At 46.9% G+C, this 19907-nt stretch overlaps 1 protein-coding gene across 1 annotated transcript in view; it reads right to left on the bottom strand.

Moving 5' to 3' along the window:
- The window catches only part of LOC311231702 (creatine kinase, testis isozyme), a gene marked incomplete at both ends in the record, with an annotated part of 150908 nt that overhangs the window by 53794 nt on the left and 77207 nt on the right, over nt 1-19907 (bottom strand). Inside the window, one exon of the mRNA XM_084318330.1 lies at nt 18329-18452. Coding sequence (XP_084174456.1) covers nt 18329-18452 — 124 coding nt within the window. The remainder of the gene's footprint in view (nt 1-18328; nt 18453-19907) is intronic.

Here is a 19907-nt window from a genome sequence, read left to right as displayed (position 1 = left end):
ACCATTCCCCCGTTACAGGCGGGGATACTTACCATTATACTAACGAGGATTGGGTTGTGGGGGTAGATAGGAGGGTTGAGCCTGTCCCGAACCAAGCACAGGGGACAGGGGTGAGGGGAAAAAGGGAGGTCAAGGACGCTGAGTCGGAAGAGGTGGGGGGACAGGATATGTTCCAGAGGACAGCCGGAACGTTGAGGGACTCAGTGGGCTCACTCTGGGCCAGGTTGAGGGGTTTGCTTCCTTCCGGGGAACAAGATGGGGGCGACTATGACTATGACGAGGAAGACCCGGAGGCTGACCCGATGTATAGGGCGGCTTTAGGGAATGAGTGGTTTAAGTGGGTCCAGTACACGAGCGCGCAGAATCAGATAGAGGATTGTTATGTCTGCTCCAAGGCACGTCCGGATAGGCTGCTGGTGAAGGGCACGAAGTTCAGTTGGGCTCAGTGTGACAGGGACGCAGAGGCATGGGAGGGGCCCCATAATAGTCGCCCTTGGTGCGAGGCAGAGTGTTTGGGGTTTCTCGGCTCTAGTCGTTTTAAGGCGGCAGGAAACGTCACGGATTTCAAGGATGTCACTATGCGGGAACGTTGTAGGAAATTGGATGTACGTGTGCAGGGGGTAGCGACGGGGTTGCAGATACCCAGAGGTGTCAAACTATGGCTGACCAAGGATTTCGAGTGCTTGCAAAAGGAGGGGACCCGGGACGTAGGGGAGGTGGCAGAGGGGCGGTGCACTACTATTTGGAGCATCACGACTAACTGCACGAAAGAAGGAAAGTGTGGACACGGGGTCGTGTTAAAGGGAGTGGATACCAACCCACGGCCTGTAGCTTGCCCTTTTCATGTCCAGGATATAGCACTGGCGGACCAATACTGGCTCTGCGGCGGTAGGAGGTTGAGGAATACACTTCCTTTAGATTGGTCAGGTAGATGTGCCCGGGTTCAGGCGATCATGCCAATGGTGGTCCTACCATTATCAGTGACGGAAGGACCTTCTGAGTCTCCTATCTCTCGAACGAAGCGTAGCTACAAGGCAGACCCAAGGGTGTATCTGGACAGCATAGGACAGCCAAGGGGCATTCCAGCCGAGTTCATGGCTAAGAATGAGATTGCGGCAGGGTTTGAGTCTATTCTGCCATGGATATCGGTCAATAAGAACACCGGGTGGATCAACTATTTGTTTTACAATCAGCAGCGGTATCTCAACTACACCGAGGAGGCGTTGGATGCAATGGGGGACCAGATGCACGCGACCAGTACGGTGGCGTGGCAGAATAGACAGGCTCTGAACTGGTTAATGGCGGAGAAGGGTGGAGTCTGTTCCAGTGACCGTTCCATAGATACACCATCCGGACATAAAATACATGCACATACATACACAATACATTATAAAGTACAAGCACCATCAGATCAGATCCCCTTTTTCATATTCATCCTTGATATCATTGTAATCCCACCTTAATCATTTGTCCCCAGACCGTTCAGTCAGGTGTAGAAAACTGTCCCATACCTCAGCGAAAATATCCTCTCTCCCTGCGACTCTATACGTCACCCTTTCATATGATGCTGTATGGAACATTAATTCCATCCATTCTTTAAAAGTAATATCCACGGGTGATTTCCAATGTCGTAATGCAATTCTACATCCTGATATCATGGCCATTATATACCACATTCCCCAGTATTTAGGCAGTTTAATCCCTTTCGGCACCACACCCAAAACACATGCCAATGGGGAGTTATTTATCTTCACATTCAGAACCTTACTTAGGAATATTACAATTTGATCCCACATTTTTCGAACCTTCTCACATTCGTACAGCATATGTAGTAAAGTGCCTGTCTCCTTCTCACATCTCCAGCAGATGTCAGTGTCCCTTAATTTTAGTCTGGCCAGTTTACTAGGCGTCCAATAGCTTCTGTTCAACACTTTGTAAAAGATAAGTTGTGATTGCGCCTCCCGAGAGAATTTACTCCATTTGGACACCAGTTTCTCCCACATTTCCTCAGTAATATCCTCACGTACATCGTTCTCCCAGCTCAACCTCAGACCCGCCAATTTGGGTGCATTGTATTCTCTTATAACATCATAAAATCTTGACGCACCGCCTTTCCTACGCCATCCTATATAGAATATTTCTTGAATTGCAGTAATCGGGCCACACTTTGGCCCTCCTATTGATGACGATATACAATGTCTAATCTGTAGGAATTTATAAAAGTTTTTATTATCTATATCAAAATCCTCTTTAATATCCTCAAAAGGCAAAACCCCATCTTCCCCGGCTATATCACCTAGTACATGTATCCCCCTTTTAATCCAATCGTCCCATATGACTGATTTCTTACCAATCTTTAGTTTTTTTATTATACCATATAGAGGCTCTTGTAGTTAAATATGGGCTATCACCAGTCATTCTGTGCGATTGATTCCAAGTTTCCCTGATAAATGCCATTAAAGAGTTTTTAAAAGGTATAGGTCTGTCTGATTGTGTCAGGAAGGATTCCAGAGATGAGGGATATATCATTTCCTCCTCCATCTTGACCCAAGCAGGTGCCTCCTCAGTCGAGTGATTCAGTTTGGAGAGCTGGGAGAGCGAGAATGCATAGTGATACCAGTCTAGTTTAGGCAGGGATAAGCCGCCATTTTCCTTTGCTGCATACATTTTGGCCCGTCCAAATAGCAGCCTTTTGCCCCCCCCACAGATATACATTAATGACTTTGTCATACTGTTTGAGTAACTGGGTCGGGAGAGTCAGCGGCAGCATATATAGGATATAATTTAATTTGGGAGCCAATATAATTTTTACTAAGTTTATCTTCCCCAGGAGGGACATATTCATCTTGGCCCAATTCTGGGTCAGAGCACTAATGTGTTCGATTATAGGGGCAATATTGGCTTGCATTAACTCTTTCAGACCTGGGATCAGCTTTATTCCTAGTGTAACTGAGGGGTACAATTCCCTGACTGTATTGATAAGTATGGTATCATTAAACCACTACCGCTTTATGTACTTTAACTACTGGCCACACAGTACATGATATAGATATGATGAACACTTTCCCACCATGAAACCAAGTCCACACAAATGTATCCGTCGAATATTTAATATATAGCAAAGGGTATATACAACGTTCACTTAATGACATTTATGATTTGAATGCACGTGTAAGGCAAATGAGTATTCGTAGGCAAATCAACATTGAATGTCCAATCTCTGGTTACGCAGGAAGCAAGTATACAACCTGGTTCTTTAGGGAACTATAGCGATGGTACTTAATGATTATAGCTGGATATACTAAAGGGGGGTCCTGCTGGTTGTAAGTCAGTAGGGGGGGGGGGTTAGGAGAGCCGCCGGCGATATCCCATCTGGCCAACGATTTCTTGGGAGAATTCAGAGTGCTGAACACGGTGCCCACAGAACCTTGGTCCACAGATGAATACAGTTGGGCCCTCTTGTAGACGGTAGCTGCCGGTCCACAACGAAGAGACGTGAGGCGACCTCACTCGGGGTAGAGCGCCGTCTCACCTGGACTCCTCTCGGGGGGTAGTTCCAACACTCACCAGTGTTGGCTGTTATCCATGGCATAAATCAAAGCACCCAAAGCAAGTAGATAATCCAAGCCGTGTAGGGCTCGCCGTCGTCCGGGTAAGGTAATCCAATGTGCAGGTCCACTCGTCCTAGCCCAGAACTCCTCGGATGAAAGCACCACACGTGGTCTGCCCAGCCTGGTTAAGACTCTAGATAACGCGAGGAAACGATGGGGGTACTACTCACTGTATAACTCTAACCGAACGATGCACCATACATAATAGACTATTATTAACTTAATAGAAATACGTCCCACTCGACGGTATAGTGCCAAACTATGACAATTCAGCTATTAATCCACACGATGTCTCAATGCCATTCTGAGGCCAAGTTGACCATACTGCACCACACGTGTATCGTGGGTGAGGCTTAACGTCTTGCCACTAGGTTGGAGGGTAAAGAACTAAGGGCTAAGGGACTAAAAGGAAAGTTCTACTTTACTTGCGCCATATATATATGCGCTGTGAACAAATAGTACCATTCGTATTTCGCCAGACGTATTCCTACGCGGAACCGGGCTAGTAACGACATGTTCGTCGGCACGATTGAACTTGAACCAAGGGGCTTGGCTGCTGGCGCCAAGTTCTTGTCCAATGAGAGAATGAAACTATTATGGGCTGTTAGTAGACTAAAGGGATATTCAGTGTATATGTACAAGGAATATACAAGGGATATCAAACGATATACAAATACTATTAAATATATATCCATAAATAAATATATATATTCGGTTTAATCTGATCCTTCACAACAGCCGCCCCCTAATTAGTCCCACCTAATTAGCTAAGCAGAGACAGATTAACCGCACTGTCTACCACTCAAGGTCCGCTGTAAGGGTCAGTCAACTCACAAAGTCGTGGGGTCATGGTCGTCATCGATAGTGTCTGGGAGTCTGGGCAGTTCTATTAGCCTCGCCACGGGTCGTGTGTAAGTTCGCCCTTGGACGAGCACCTCAGCTGCTCGGACCTTGCCATCGGCACCGGTGATCACTTTGCTTACGCGGCCAGCCGGCCACATAGCTCTGGGTAGTGACTGGTCGATAATCATGACGACTGTTCCTTCTGTCAAATTGTCTCTCTCTTTTACCCACTTCTGGCGGGTCTGTAGAGACGGTAGGTAGTGGAGTAGAAAGCTGTTCCAAAACTTGTCAGCTAGTACTTGACTGTACCTCCACATTCTTCGGCCGTTCGCTTCTTCAGGCCTGTACATTGTCTGGGGTAGCGCGGGGTCCAGCCGCCCCATCAAGAGTGTGTTGGGGGTGACTGGGTCGACATCTGCTATATCACTGGAGACGTAGCCGAGGGGCTTGGAGTTCAATACTCCCTCGATCTCCGTGAGGACTGTCATTAGGACTTCTTCCGCTACAGTCTGGGCCCCAAGCACGGCGTACAGGGCTGTCTTTATAGAACGTACTTCTCGTTCCCAGGTTCCACCGAAGTGGGGTGCGTTCGGGGGATTAAACTGGAAGTCAATCTGGGATGGAGCGAGGTGGGTCTTAAGTTCTGGGCCCATAGCTTGGAAGCTCTCTCTCAGCTCTCTTTCTCCGCCTTTGAAGTTTGTCCCGTGATCAGACAACAATGTAGACGGTTTTCCTTTCCGTGATGTGAATCTTCGGAAGGCCATAAGGAATGAGTCTGTGCTCATGGTTGGAAGGAGTTCGATATGTATCGCTCTGGTGGTCATGTATTTGAATACAATACCCCACCGCTTCTCGGTTCCTCTTCCTTTCTTTATATACAACGGGCCAAAACAGTCCATGCCTGTGGAGTGAAAGGGCTTGTCGCCGAGTCGGAGGCGACAGGGAGGTAGGTCAGCCATCCGGGGTATGCTGGGCTGCGCGCGCCACTTTCGGCAGTCTAGACAGGTTCGCTGGAAGCGTCGCACTGCTTCTCTTCCTTGAAGTATCCAATAGCGACGTCTGATCTCCGCGAAGACTCTCTCTGCTCCTGCGTGGTGTACATCCTCGTCGTATTTCTTTATGATCAGCTCTGTGACCTTGTGTCGGCTGTTCAAGACTATCGGGTACTTAACGTCATCCGGTAGATTAGGGGCCCTCCGCAGACGACCACCCACTCTGATGAGATTATGGGCGTCGCTCTCGGGTGCCAGGTGGAGCAATCTGCTGTCTGATGGGACAGGCTTTCCTCCCTGTAGACAGTCTAGCTCGTCGGGGAACGAGTCTCTCTGGGCTCGTTGTAGTAGAAGAAGTTCTGCTTCTTCATAGTCAGCTGCTGAAATGTCGGCAGTGGGCTGAATCTCTGGGTGGTGCCACAGAAATGTCTTTAGTTGCGCACTCTGTAGGGTGAGGCAATCATCTATGTTGGGGTCTGTGGAGGCGACTGTGCTCAGTCCACAGAACATAGGTTTCTTGTTCTCAGCCTCCTCTTTACTCGCCTCCCGTGGGGTGGGCGTAGGCCACTCTCCTTCCGGGAGCTTGAGGAACTCTGGTCCGTCACTGTAGATGTTGTGACGGGTGAGGTCATCTAGGGACATTCCCCGGGTGATGACGTCAGCTGGGTTGTGTTTGGTGTCCACATACCGCCAGCTCGCTGCTTCTGTTAACTCTTGAATCTCTGTGACTCTGACTCCCACGAAGACCTTGTATCTGCATGAATCAGACTTGATCCATGTGAGTACTGTCGTGGAATCTGACCACAAGATTGTTCTGTGCACCGGAATGGTGAGTTCACGTTGGATTAACGTGGCTAGATGCGCTCCTGCTAGGGCTGCGCAGAGCTCTAGACGCGGGATAGATTGTTGCTTTCGTGGGGCTATTCTTGAGCGAGCCAGGATGAAGGCGGTGTGTATCTCTCCTCCCTTCTCTTGGGCACGCAAGTAGGCCACTGATCCATAGGCTACTTCGGAGGCGTCGCTGAAGACGTGTAGATCCATCTTGCATGTCTCTGGCCTCACTGTGGGTGGGAAGTAGCTGCGGCGTATATTGACGCCTGCGAGTGAGCGGAGTTCCGTCTCCCACTCTCTCCATGTGGAGGCAAGGGGTGCGGGTATTGGGTCGTCCCAGCCCTGGTCCTTGTCCCATAGTGCTCGTACAATCATCTTTGCCCTGGTGGTGTAAGGTAGAATACATCCCAACGGGTCATATTGTCTGGCGAGTGTTCTGTACACACTCCGTCTGGTGGTCGGTATCGCCGTCGACCTTCCCTGCTCCGTGGTCAGGGGTTTGTGTCTATAGTGGAGCGAGTCTGTTTTGAAGCGCCAGACTAGTCCTAGTGTCATTTCTTGGGCTTCTCCTGGGATTGTCGCCATCCAGGTCTCGCTGCTGGCAGCCTTGTCCGCGGGGGAGAGGCTGCGCAATATGTGCGGGTCGCTGCTGGCCCACTGCCTGAGATCAAAGCCGCCTTTGATCAGAGAGGCGCGTAGCTTGAGTAGGAGAGCCTCGGCTTCTTCTTGAGTCGAAACGCTTTGTAAACAGTTGTCCACGTAGAAACTGTTCTTCACACTGTGTCGGACCTCTTCATCTGCTGCTGGGTCCTCTGCGACGTGTTTCTGTAGTGCAAATGTAGCACAGCACGGGCTGCATGTAGTTCCGAAAGGGAGGACTTCCCATTGATAGATGGCGGGGTGCTCATCTCCGATCCTCTCTCTCCATAGGAACCGCAGCAGGGGCTTGTCCTCCTCCACTAGTCTCACCTGCAGGAACATCCCTTTGATATCCCCGCTGATAGCCACCTTGTCCTGGCGGAAGCGTAGTAGCACGCCTAGTAGAGAGGGGCCGAGTGTGGGGCCGGGCAAGAGCTCTTTATTCAGATTTTGGGATCCGATCTGGTAGCTGCAGTTAAACACAATGCGATCCTTGCCGTTGTGGTGGACCTTGTGGTGCGGCACGTACCATGATTCGGTCATCTGATCGGCCTCTTTAATGTCAATCTTTGTCACGTGTCCCGCTGTGATTAGCTTCTCAATCTCAGCGCGGTACACACTCTCTTGAGCGGGGTCTTTGGCTAGGCGCCGCTCTGTGTTCAATAGATACCGCTCCGTAGCGTCTTTCTTTGCGTGAAAGGTGGGCATTCCCTCCCGCCTCAGGAGTGGAGTTGCGTATCTCATCACTCCGCTGGCTGTGACTCTCTTTGTCCCCTGCTCGAGGAGGTTTATGGCGTAAATGTCTTCTTTAGAACGAATGTCTTTCTTTTCGTTCTTAAAGGGCATTGTCTCTAGTGTCCATAGCCTCTCGACATGCTGCAGGAGAGTGGTGTCTTCTTCTGTCACTCTGGAGTGGAGGCAGCTAGTGGCTGCTGTTCGGTTAAGAGATTTAGCGAGGGGGCCTTGTAATGTCCATCCTAGGCGGGTCTCGACTGCTGCAGGACAGCCTCTGGGTCCTGTATGGACCCGGTCTATCGGGACTATGAGGTCTGCATGGTCGGAGCCTATCAGCAGGGTCGGGGTGGCGCCGTCTATGAGCGGGATAGGTAGTTGACGCAGGTGCACATATTTATCCATCAGTTTTGCGATGGGGTAGGTGTACTGTGATAGTCCTATTTCTTGGCTGGTGAAAGCATTTGTAATCCTATACCGTCGCTCTGGCTGCCCGCTTGCTGCGATAGTGAAGGAGACATTCTCGCCTTTTATCGTCTTTAAATCTCTTCTTATTGTCCGAATCGTCATTTGGTTCTCGCTCCCCCGCAGTCCCAGCTGGGCCGCAGCGGACGCGAGCAGAAGGGTCTTCTCTGACCCGTCATCAAGGACGGCGTAAGTGTCCATGACTTTATCTTGGTAGCTCAATGTTACACGGACTACCTTTAAGAGCACTTGGGCGCCGCTGCTGCTGGCGGGGTCAATGTACATGACACTTGCCTTTGTGCTGCTCGATGGTGCAGGTGCAGGCTTTCTTCTGTTACTGTCGTGTAGGACATCTAGGTGGGCTCCGTCACACCGACTGCACCTCTTCTTTAGGCGGCACTCGGCTGCCATGTGACTGCGCGCACATCGGTAACAGCGCCTGTTGGACTTTATCCATTGACTCACTTCTTCTGCATTCATCTTTGTGAACAGGTCACATTGTGACAGCCAGTGTTCCTTCTCGCAGTACGGGCACACCATCTTCCACTTCTCTTTTCTCGAGGGGGTACTGTGGTTCTTACTGCTCGGTACTGATTCTGATTGGTGCATGACAGTCACCGATCTTCTTCCATCGTTTATTCTCCTGAGTCCCTCTCTGGAGCTTGGTGTGCTCCGCACGAACGTATCCAGTCGTAGGCTGCTGACTTCTCTCGCCAGGAAGTCGGCTAGATCGAGGAGGGATGGTTCGGGACCGTTAGGATCACGGTGGTCTCTCTGCCGCCTGAAGCGCTCTTGTCTGGCGGGTGGCAGCTTCTCTAAAATCCTCTCGACGTTAGAGTTGGCGTATAGCTCGTGCATACCCTTTTCTCGTTGCGCTCCCAGCATCCCTACCAGGGACTGCACTTTTATAGACAGGTCGTCTAATGAGCGATTGTCTGTTGCTGGGGGTAGGCGGTCAATATGCCTTATCTCTTGGATTACGTAATCCCATATACGTCCATATCTCTGGTCCAGCGCTGCTAGAGCCGCGGTGTATGGGGTCGTAGAGGTGGCATAGGCTAGCGCTATATTGTGCGCTCGGGGTACTTTCAGGTGCTTCAGTAATATTGCATACTTGTGGCGCTCATCAGCGACATCCACCATCATTGTCTCTAAGCACATCCGGAGCTCCGTGTACTGTGCTCGATTCTCATAGGTGAAGTCTGGAAACGTCGGTGTGCCAATGTATGACGCCGTGGATGGCTGATACATCGGCGAGCGTTGGGGGAGAGGCCTCCTAGGCGAGTCTCCTCTTGCGCCTCTCTGTGGGCTGGTACCGGCAGGGTACCATGGCCCGCTGGTCCAGGTGCTATTCCTCGGGGCTGGTCGTGCGTCATGCTCACCCGTGAATAGAGTCGGGGGTCTGTAGCGCAGCGCCGCGGGGGTATAGCCTGGGCTGTACTGGACCTCCTGGTCCGGTGGAGTACTGTGCTGTCGTCGGGCTTGGTTCTCCTCCTCTCCCTCTTCTTCTTCTATCAGGTCCTCTAGATCCTGTAGTCGTTTATTTAGCTTCTCCGCAGTGTATGCCGCTCCTTCCTTGTAGCTGGGTCTCGCTTGGACCGGTCGGGGAAGGGGGTCTGTGGGGGGTATAGGCTTGATCTGTTGGTCAAGTTCAGGGTCGCTTGCTCGGTTAGGGGATGCTGCCCTTGACTGTTGTCTCGACGAGTTCCTTGAACCCCTGGCGGAGGGAGAGGGTGTTGCCTTGGTGATCAGCTGCTCCATTAGCTGCGCTTGTAGTCTGTCGCGCTCGCCCTGTAGTCTGTCGCGCTCGGTTTCGCGCTGGATGAGAGCGAGGTCGCGCTCTGCCTCTCTTTGGGCACCGTCAGCGGCGCGCTGGGTGTCTGCTCGGTCTCTTGCCATATTCTCTTCCGTCTGAAGGCGTCTCATCTCCAGGCGTATACGCTCTTCTTCGCTCCGTTGCTGCGTCTGGAGTCGATCGCGTTCACCCTGAAGTCGATCGTGTTCACCCTGGAGTCGATCGCGTTCGGTAGAGGCTGTCAGGCTGACGAGGAACGCCTGTGATAGCATCCTCTCCGCTTCGCTGGGGGAAGACGGTTGTAGAGGTGAGCCGCTCCTGGCTGTACTCGTTGGGGAGTCCTGGAGCTCTATCTCCTCGGCGCTCTCCTCATCTTGTTCCGTGCAGAGTTCTCTCTTTGTAGGGTTGTCTTCCTCCCGGGGCTGGTCGGGGACTACTTCTTCGGTATTGGCGGGGGGTAAAGGCATGTCAGCTCCCTCCTGGTCCCCACTGTGAGCTTGGTCAGTTACATTAGAACCCACTAGGGCCTCTGTGGTCGGGGTAACCTGGTCGTTAAGGTCAGACATAATTTTACTTTCTACTTTTACCGCGTTTACCGTTTGTCGAAGGCTAGGTAGTTGACTGACAGCGTAATCCTCTAAGTACTGAGGTGTCTGTCGTCTGCGCCGCGGCCGTTCTACGTTAGGAGGACCGTTTCGTGGAGTGTTCATCATAGGCCATTTCAATATTAATAACACTATATTAATATTACACTAGTTACCCTCCGGCTCGAAGGACCAATTGTAACTGAGGGGTACAATTCCCTGACTGTATTGATAAGTATGGTATCATTAAACCACTACCGCTTTATGTACTTTAACTACTGGCCACACAGTACATGATATAGATATGATGAACACTTTCCCACCATGAAACCAAGTCCACACAAATGTATCCGTCGAATATTTAATATATAGCAAAGGGTATATACAACGTTCACTTAATGACATTTATGATTTGAATGCACTTGTAAGGCAAATGAGTATTCGTAGGCAAATCAACATTGAATGTCCAATCTCTGGTTACGCAGGAAGCAAGTATACAACCTGGTTCTTTAGGGAACTATAGCGATGGTACTTAATGATTATAGCTGGATATACTAAAGGGGGGTCCTGCTGGTTGTAAGTCAGTAGGGGGGGGGGTTAGGAGAGCCGCCGGCGATATCCCATCTGGCCAACGATTTCTTGGGAGAATTCAGAGTGCTGAACACGGTGCCCACAGAACCTTGGTCCACAGATGAATACAGTTGGGCCCTCTTGTAGACGGTAGCTGCCGGTCCACAACGAAGAGACGTGAGGCGACCTCACTCGGGGTAGAGCGCCATCTCACCTGGACTCCTCTCGGGGGGTAGTTCCAACACTCACCAGTGTTGGCTGTTATCCATGGCATAAATCAAAGCACCCAAAGCAAGTAGATAATCCAAGCCGTGTAGGGCTCGCCGTCGTCCGGGTAAGGTAATCCAATGTGCAGGTCCACTCGTCCTAGCCCAGAACTCCTCGGATGAAAGCACCACACGTGGTCTGCCCAGCCTGGTTAAGACTCTAGATAACGCGAGGAAACGATGGGGGTACTACTCACTGTATAACTCTAACCGAACGATGCACCATACATAATAGACTATTATTAACTTAATAGAAATACGTCCCACTCGACGGTATAGTGCCAAACTATGACAATTCAGCTATTAATCCACACGATGTCTCAATGCCATTCTGAGGCCAAGTTGACCATACTGCACCACACGTGTATCGTGGGTGAGGCTTAACGTCTTGCCACTAGGTTGGAGGGTAAAGAACTAAGGGCTAAGGGACTAAAAGGAAAGTTCTACTTTACTTGCGCCATATATATATGCGCTGTGAACAAATAGTACCATTCGTATTTCGCCAGACGTATTCCTACGCGGAACCGGGCTAGTAACGACATGTTCGTCGGCACGATTGAACTTGAACCAAGGGGCTTGGCTGCTGGCGCCAAGTTCTTGTCCAATGAGAGAATGAAACTATTATGGGCTGTTAGTAGACTAAAGGGATATTCAGTGTATATGTACAAGGAATATACAAGGGATATCAAACGATATACAAATACTATTAAATATATATCCATAAATAAATATATATATTCGGTTTAATCTGATCCTTCACAACACCTAGGTATATCAACCCTGACGGCATCCATCTGTATTGCCACCCCCTCCTGATAGCAGGGGGACAACATTTAGAGAGAGGCATTGCTTCTGACTTGCTCCAGTTGATTGTGTACCCAGATATTTCAGAGAAGGACTTGATAATAGTTCCAATGACCCCAGCTGCTGTTTGGGGATTGCTGGATACCAATAAGATATCGTCCGCATATAAAAATAATTTATGTTCTACCTGCCCCGCTATTACCCCTTTGATGTCCTGATTAGTCCTTAGTGCGATAGCAAGTGGTTCGAGGAAGAGCGCAAACATTTGGGGAGAAAGCGGAGAACCTTGCCTCGTCCCCCGCCCTAGATTAAAGGGCGAGGATACGATCCCGTTGGTCAATACTGATGCCATCGGATTTGTGTATAACAGTTTTACCCACCCAGTAAACGATGGTCCGAACCCGAAGCGCTCTAGCGTGTGAAATAAGAATGCAAATTCCACCTTATCAAAGGCCTTTTCGGCATCCAATGAGAAGGCCACTGTAGGTTCTGTATCATTCCTGACCTTCCACATTATGTGTAGGAGTCTGCGGATATTATCAGCTGAGTGTCTCCCCTTCACAAAGCCCACTTGATCTGAATGCACCAAAGTTGGTAGTACATCTTCTATTCTATTCGCAAGTATCTTTGCCAATACTTTTTCTTCCAAATTGCTCAGGGATATACTGTAGGCCTATAGTTTCCACAGTATTGAGGGTCTTTGCCCTTTTTCTGTAGTAACGTAATAGTGGCCGATCTCAAGCTAGTGGGCAATCCCCCCTTTAACAATGAATCCTCATATACTTTTAATAGTCTCGGAGCGATTATATCACTGAATTGTTTGTAGAAATCGGGAGTAAACCCGTCGTCTCCTGGTGCTTTACCCAATTTAAGGCTGTTGATTGCCGCATGTATTTCTTCTATCGAGACCCCCCCCTCCATTGATTTTACTTGTTGTTTCGATAACGACGGTAATTTGATTTTGTCGAAGAACGCGTCCATTTTTACCTGATCCACCGCCTTCTGTGGGGTATATAAGTCCTGGTAGAAGCACCTGAAAACATTATTAATTTCCTTTTTGTCTGTAATAATCTTGTCATCTTTATTACGAATTGAGGATATAATATTTTGATTTTGCATTTGTTTAACCCGATTCGCTAGTATTTTACCCGCTCTCTCCCCTTGTTCATAATATCTTTGGTTGGTCCTAAATAACACATATTCAGCCTTCTTTTGATATATGTTGTTCAATTCGTATTTGGATTTGTTTAGGTTTCTCCACGTTTCTGGGTCTGGTCTCTGACTGTGCTGTTTCGAGAGTATTTTAATTTCCTCATCTAACGCTGTCATTTTTTGTTTCTCTGCCCTTTTTAGTATTGCACCGTATTGTATGAGTCGTCCTCTCATGTAAGCTTTACATGTGTCCCACATTATGCCACTATCATCTATTGACCCTTCATTAGGTTCCCAAAATTCCTTAAATATAGTTCTAATGTACGCACACGATCCTTCATCATTTAACATCAGGTTATTGAATCGCCATCTCCGAGATCGTTGCCCTTCCTCCATGGATGTGATCACTAAATCAACCGGAGCATGGTCAGATATTACAATGTTCCCTATCCCAGTATCTGCTGCCTGTTCTACCAGTGCGCTAGAGATCAGGAAATAATCTATTCTAGAGTATGAGGAATGCGGGTGAGAGTAAAACGTGTAGTCTCTTTCTTGTGGGTTCATAACCCTCCAAATATCCACTAGACCCAATTCCTCTATCAGAACACCAACCGCCAGTCTCCCTGCGTTGTCAGCGGTCCTGGGTTGATACGATTTGTCCATTAAGGTGTTTCCAACCAGGTTGAAGTCCCCCCCTATGATTACGTTGCTATTCCCTATTTTCCTGATCACCTCACATACTTCATGGAAAAAGTCTGAGGACGACCCGTTGGGCGCATATATATTAGCTAAGGTAGTCCTCTGTCCCTCTAAATCAGCATCCAGTATAACCCATCTTCCCTCATCATGTGAGAAACGATTGTGCACCTTTAGGTCTATGTTTTTTCTCACCAATATTGCCACCCCCCTCTTCCTAGAAGAGAACGTACTATAGAATATTTGTCCCACCCAATCCCTTTTAAGCTTGGCCGACTCCTCCTCATCCAGGTGCGATTCCTGAATTAGTGCAATATCCGTCTTTTTTTGTTTCAAGAACGTCAGTATCTTTTTTCTCTTAATGGGATGATGACATCCGTCTATATTCCACGATATTATTTTAATCAGCCCCATATTCCTCGTAATGTATCTCCCCTGTGCAATCCAGGACGTAGTACCTCTATGTCTGGGGCGCCATCTCCCACATTTCCATATCTAGTTCCTGAGACTGTGAAGATATATATACAATAGTATAGCATACAATGAAATAAAAAAGAACATATAAAAACATAAATACATTTCCCCCCCCCACATTTACCCAAGCTACGTTCGATAGGACCCCAGATAGAACAATTGTACCGAGGGTGAGATCGATACTCACCCGTGCACCTTGGTCCCCCTCGACTAACAGAGGAGTGCATATGGCACAAGGCAGGTTGCCCAAAACTGTGCCCCTACTATTTTGTATACCCTGATGTAACGTATGGCTCACACTGTAATCTATATACAGTGCGATCAATCCAACTGAACTTGTCAAAACGGTAACGTTTCCAACAATTAACATTTGTATATCTCTTAGATATATATTGGTACATTGTAACTTCTATGACATAGCCATAATGGCCTGTGGTTCATTTCGTTATACTTTTCCTTTATCCATCCGGGATATTTCCCCTCCCACATTTTTAGCATACTCTCCTATTCATTGCCCTCTATTCTCATTTCACATTTTTTTTTTTTTTTTTAATCACTTTTTTTTTTTTTTTTTTCTCTTTTCCTTCATATACATACTGGCATTTTGTGATGTTATTTATTCTATGACGATGCCCCCGTGACTTATCTGTATCCATGCGCTTCATGAACTTTATCTTAATTGTCCGCCTCCGACTGTCCCCGTCTGAATCCCTGTAGTTTCTCCCGGTATCCGTGATGTCCATTGCCCTGCTGTGCGGGGCGTTCAGTCCCCGTCGCCTGCATGTCGTCCCCCGGTCCCCGTTTTCTTCCCACTGTCTGCCAGGTAGACAGCCGCAGTATCTCCTCTCGATCCGGGTCGGTAGTCGGGTTCACCACGGTGATCTTGAATCCACGTTTTGCCATATCCGCCGTCGCCTCCGCTGCGCTCTGGTACAGGCGGGTGCCATCCTCGTAGAATACCCTCATCTTCGCTGGATACGGTGTCTGGAACTTGAGATTCTTCTCCTTCATTATTCTCTTGGCCTCGGCATATTCTCCTCGCTTCTTCAGTATTTCAGTGGGGAAGTCATGGTCGACATAGAAGCGTTCGTTGTCACATGAGACGTTTTTCTTCTGCCACGTTCGGCGTATTATCTCTTCCTTCATTTTGTAACTCCCAAACTTAACCACGATTGACCGTGGCTTCAGCTGTGGGTTGTTAGGCCTTGGGGCCAGTGCCCGGTGTGCCGTCTAGAAATCCATGCATGTCCTTTCCCTCTTTCTCCTCCGGGATACCATACACCCGCAGGTTATCTCTCCTCGTTCTGCCCTCTTGGTCGAGCAGTTTAGCCTCCATGTCGGCCTGCCTCTGTATCAGTTTTTTTATTAAAACCGTCGCCGCATCAAGCACATTTTCATTTTCTCGTTCATTCTGTTCATATCATTCTTTATTTCCCGAAATTGACGCTCATTGTCTTTTCTGAAGTCTTTGAGCTCCTTGTATATGTTCAACAGCGTGGCCTCTTGTTCACAGTCATCGTCGCCATCTTTTCCTCCCGTTACGTCGTCATTCTCTGCCATTCCGTCGTCCTTTTCAGTTGTAATCATGTTCGCCCTACGTCTCGTGATAGCCCCTTCTTTCATCCCTATTAAATATATACCCTGGTGTTGTTAACAAATGTTTTCCGGGGCTAAATCATTTTGCTGTCGGGGAGCTCGCGAGTTAAGCAGCCATGTTCTTCCGCGGTCAAACCGGAAGTCGGTTCAAGGCTCTTCTAACATTATCAGTTCCCTGCCTGTTGTTAATGAAACCTGTTTGGTCTGGTTTTATAAGTTTACTAATGTGTTTTTGTATTCTATTTGCTATAATTGAGGTCAGTACCATTTAAATCCACACAGAGAAGGCTGATTGGATGATATGACATACATTTAATTGGGTTGGGTCTTTGTTGTCTTTATGGATTACACTTATCACTGCATCCAGCCATGACCTTGGTGGGTCCCCTTTGTCCAGAGCATAGTTGTAGACCCTGCATAGCACTGGGGTTAGCTCATTTACAAATATCTTATAGTACTCTCCTGGGAAGCCATCTACTCCTGGGGATTTGTTATTTTTAAGTTTGAGTATACTCTCTCTTATTTCTTCTTCTCTAATTGGAAATGTCATCATATCTGCTTCTTCTACTGTTAATCTAGGCAGGTTGATTGAGCTAAAAAAGGATTCGATCTTCTCTTCCTTGTCTGGTTCATCTTCCTTTTTATATAGCTTCTCATAGTATTTAGCAAACTCCTCTGTGATATCTTTAGGTTGGGTTAGCATCTGGTCTCTGATTGGGCATTTTATCTTGTGTACTACTCTATTGGATTGTATTTTACTTATCTGAAATGCTAACAGACGGCTTGCTCTGTTTCCCATTTCGTAGTATGTCCTATTTACAAATCTCAGTGCTCCCTCCGCCTTGTATGTTAGCAGATCATCCAATTTCTTTCTATTTTCTTTGAGTAAGCCCAGAGTTTCCACATTTTTGGATTGTTGATGTTCTATCTCTTGTCTCTTAATTTCCTTCTCCAATTCATTTTGTTGGGCTAGTCTTTGTTTTTTTAACCTTGAGGAAATAGCAATAATATTGCCCCTCATCACTGCTTTAGCCCCCTCCCAAAGAACAGAAGGGGAGACAGTTTCATTGTCATTGAAGGCGAGATATTCCTCCCAGCCGTTACCTATTTCCTTTTGTATTGCTTCATTATTTAATAGTGAGACATTCATTCGCCAGTATTTAAACTGTTTACTTGGTCCTATCTTTATTTTCAAGGTGACAGGGGCATGGTCTGAGATAGTAATTGGTTCTATGTTGCATGTATTAGCTCTGTATAGGTCTGTTCCTGAAATCAAAAACATGTCCAGTCTAGAGTAACTGCCGTGTACCTGTGACATGAACGTATATTCCTTTTCTCCTTATTATTTATATGTGTTTTATATTGCAACTGACTGTTGATTGTCACATACTGGTTAGACGTACACAATCTCGTTGCACTGTCTTGTACTGTGTAATGACAATAAGTGAATCTAATCTAATCTAAAAACATGCTCGACAAACACGATCACAGTTTCTAGTTGAAACGACCCCCCCCCCCCCCCCCCCCCCCCCGCTTGATGATTTTGTGAAGGCACATATGTACATGGTATATATCTTTGATTTGGGAGTATTTGGGGTTTCAGGCGATCAACCAGAACGATTTGCGCTTATTGCATATAACGTGTCGTATCTCGCAATCTATGGAAAAATACTGGATTATTTTGGAAAGGGGCGATGTTTAGCGTGTAGCGTGTAACAAACTACAGTGTCTAGAAATGAACTAATTGTTCAGTAATGGACTATGAACAATGCCTGTCAAATGAGCCATACTATTGTCTCCATAGCTATAATACAGAACACACGATGGGTCCGCAAACATGGCTAAAATGGTCAATAACGCTGGCGCCATTGAGTAAGGATGGGGAAAGAGCGTGGCGCTCAATGAGTTAAGACTACAAGCCTGTTATCTTTTATAGTGAATCAGTCTTTCAAGTTAAAACTGCAAGCCTGTTGTTGTCTTTGATAGTGAATCAGTCTGTCAAGTTAAAACGGCAAGCCTGTTGTTGTCTTTGATAGTGAATCAGTCTGTCAAGTTAAAATGGCAAGCCTGTTGTTGTGTTGTCTTTGATAATGAATCAGTCTGTCGAGTTAAAACTGCAAGCCTGTTGTTGTCTTTGATAGTGAATCAGTCTGTCAAGTTAAAACTGCAAGCCTGTTGTTGTCTTTGATAGTGAATCAGTCTGTCAAGACCATAAGACTAAACACTCAGCTGTAGTTTCCTGTAGTATAACCTAAACTGAATAGACTGCTGTACTGACCTTGAGGACATTGATACAGATGCATTTAAATGCCTCTGCGATGTTGCCATCTTCTCGTGTGGACACCAGCTTGAGGTGGTCCTCCAGGTTTATCCAGACCACCAGGCTACCGTCTTTGCTAACCCTGCAATAAAGACATCATAAAAGAGACATTTCACTCTTGACAATAACATTTTAATTAGAGGAATAAAGAAGACCATGAAGAAACCTTGACTTGTGCTAATGGTCCAACTAGGATTTAAAAGGAGAATCCCTCTATAATATATTAATATAGACAATAAAGACACCTTAAAACTCAGTCGTTGGTCAGTTTAAATCTATAATGGCCAACCATTTCTCCTCAGTCTGTAGTTGTTTTTTTATTTGAATTGTTTTTTTCTTTTCTGTTTCTATATTGTTTTTGTATTATGTTTTGTACCTCTCGACATGTTATCTCCCTGTCTGTCTGTTCCTACTCACCTGTTATCTCCCTGCCTGTCTGTTCCTACTCACCTGTTATCTCCCTGCCTGTCTGTTCCTACTCACCTGTTATCTCCCTGTCTGTCTGTTCCTACTCACCTGTTATCTCCCTGCCTGTCTGTTCCTACTCACCTGTTAGCTTCCTGTCTGTCTGTTCCTACTCACCTGTTATCTCCCTGTCTGTCTGTTCCTACTCACCTGTTATCTCCCTGTCTGTCTGTTCCTACTCACCTGTTATCTCCCTGTCTGTATGTCTGTCTGTCTGTTCCTACTCACCTGTTATCTTTCCGTCTGTCTGTTCCTACTCACCTGCCTGTCTGTTCTGTGTTACATCCCTAATGTTGGTCCTTAATTCACCATCTGCCCCTGCCTGTGTCCTGCATTTAGTTCCTACTACTATTACTACTACTACTACACTACTATTATTATTATTATTATTATTATTATTATTATTATTATTATTATTATTATTATTATTATTATTATTATTATTATTACTATTACTATTACTATTACTATTATTACTACTACTACTACTACTACTACTACTACTACTACTACTACTACTACTACTACTACTACATGTGTTACACTTGCATACATTATTATGCCGCCAGGTGTACTTTGATAGAAAATTGTTCCTACATAACTGCTCACAACAAGGTCTGCATTATCTTGAGTAACCAAGTCATGATTTATGCTGTTGAGTTTTCCAGCTCCATTGTATCGGAGTGATGTCAGATACCTCAAAGACTCTGCCAATAAAACCCAAAACCAAACTATCTGGATGGATAGATAGCACTGCGGATAAGAGGGAAATTATATATTTCAAAATATTTGTTTAACTGCCTCTTTAAGCTGGCACCTCACACGGTTTGCACTTTGTCCAGGACCGTGCCTTGCATTTATGTACTTTAGCAACAGCAGTACTATTCCAAAAAATGCAGTCACACACTGACCAACGGCAATTCTCTGTTTACTGCAGAGCAGAGGGACTGGGATACCCATGTTACTGACCAAACACTCTATATCAGTGATGGCTGTCAGAATGTAGAGCTATTATCTTAACACGTAGACCACTTATTTTAACAAAGAAGACACCACTTACAACACCTTTAAA

The sequence above is a fragment of the Notolepis coatsorum genome (genome assembly GCF_963971535.1).
Source record: "Notolepis coatsorum genome assembly, chromosome: 7".
Classification (NCBI taxonomy): Eukaryota; Metazoa; Chordata; class Actinopteri; order Aulopiformes; family Paralepididae; genus Notolepis; species Notolepis coatsorum.
The sequence above is the reverse complement of the archived record's forward strand: the minus strand, read 5'-3'. Positions and strand labels throughout refer to the sequence as shown.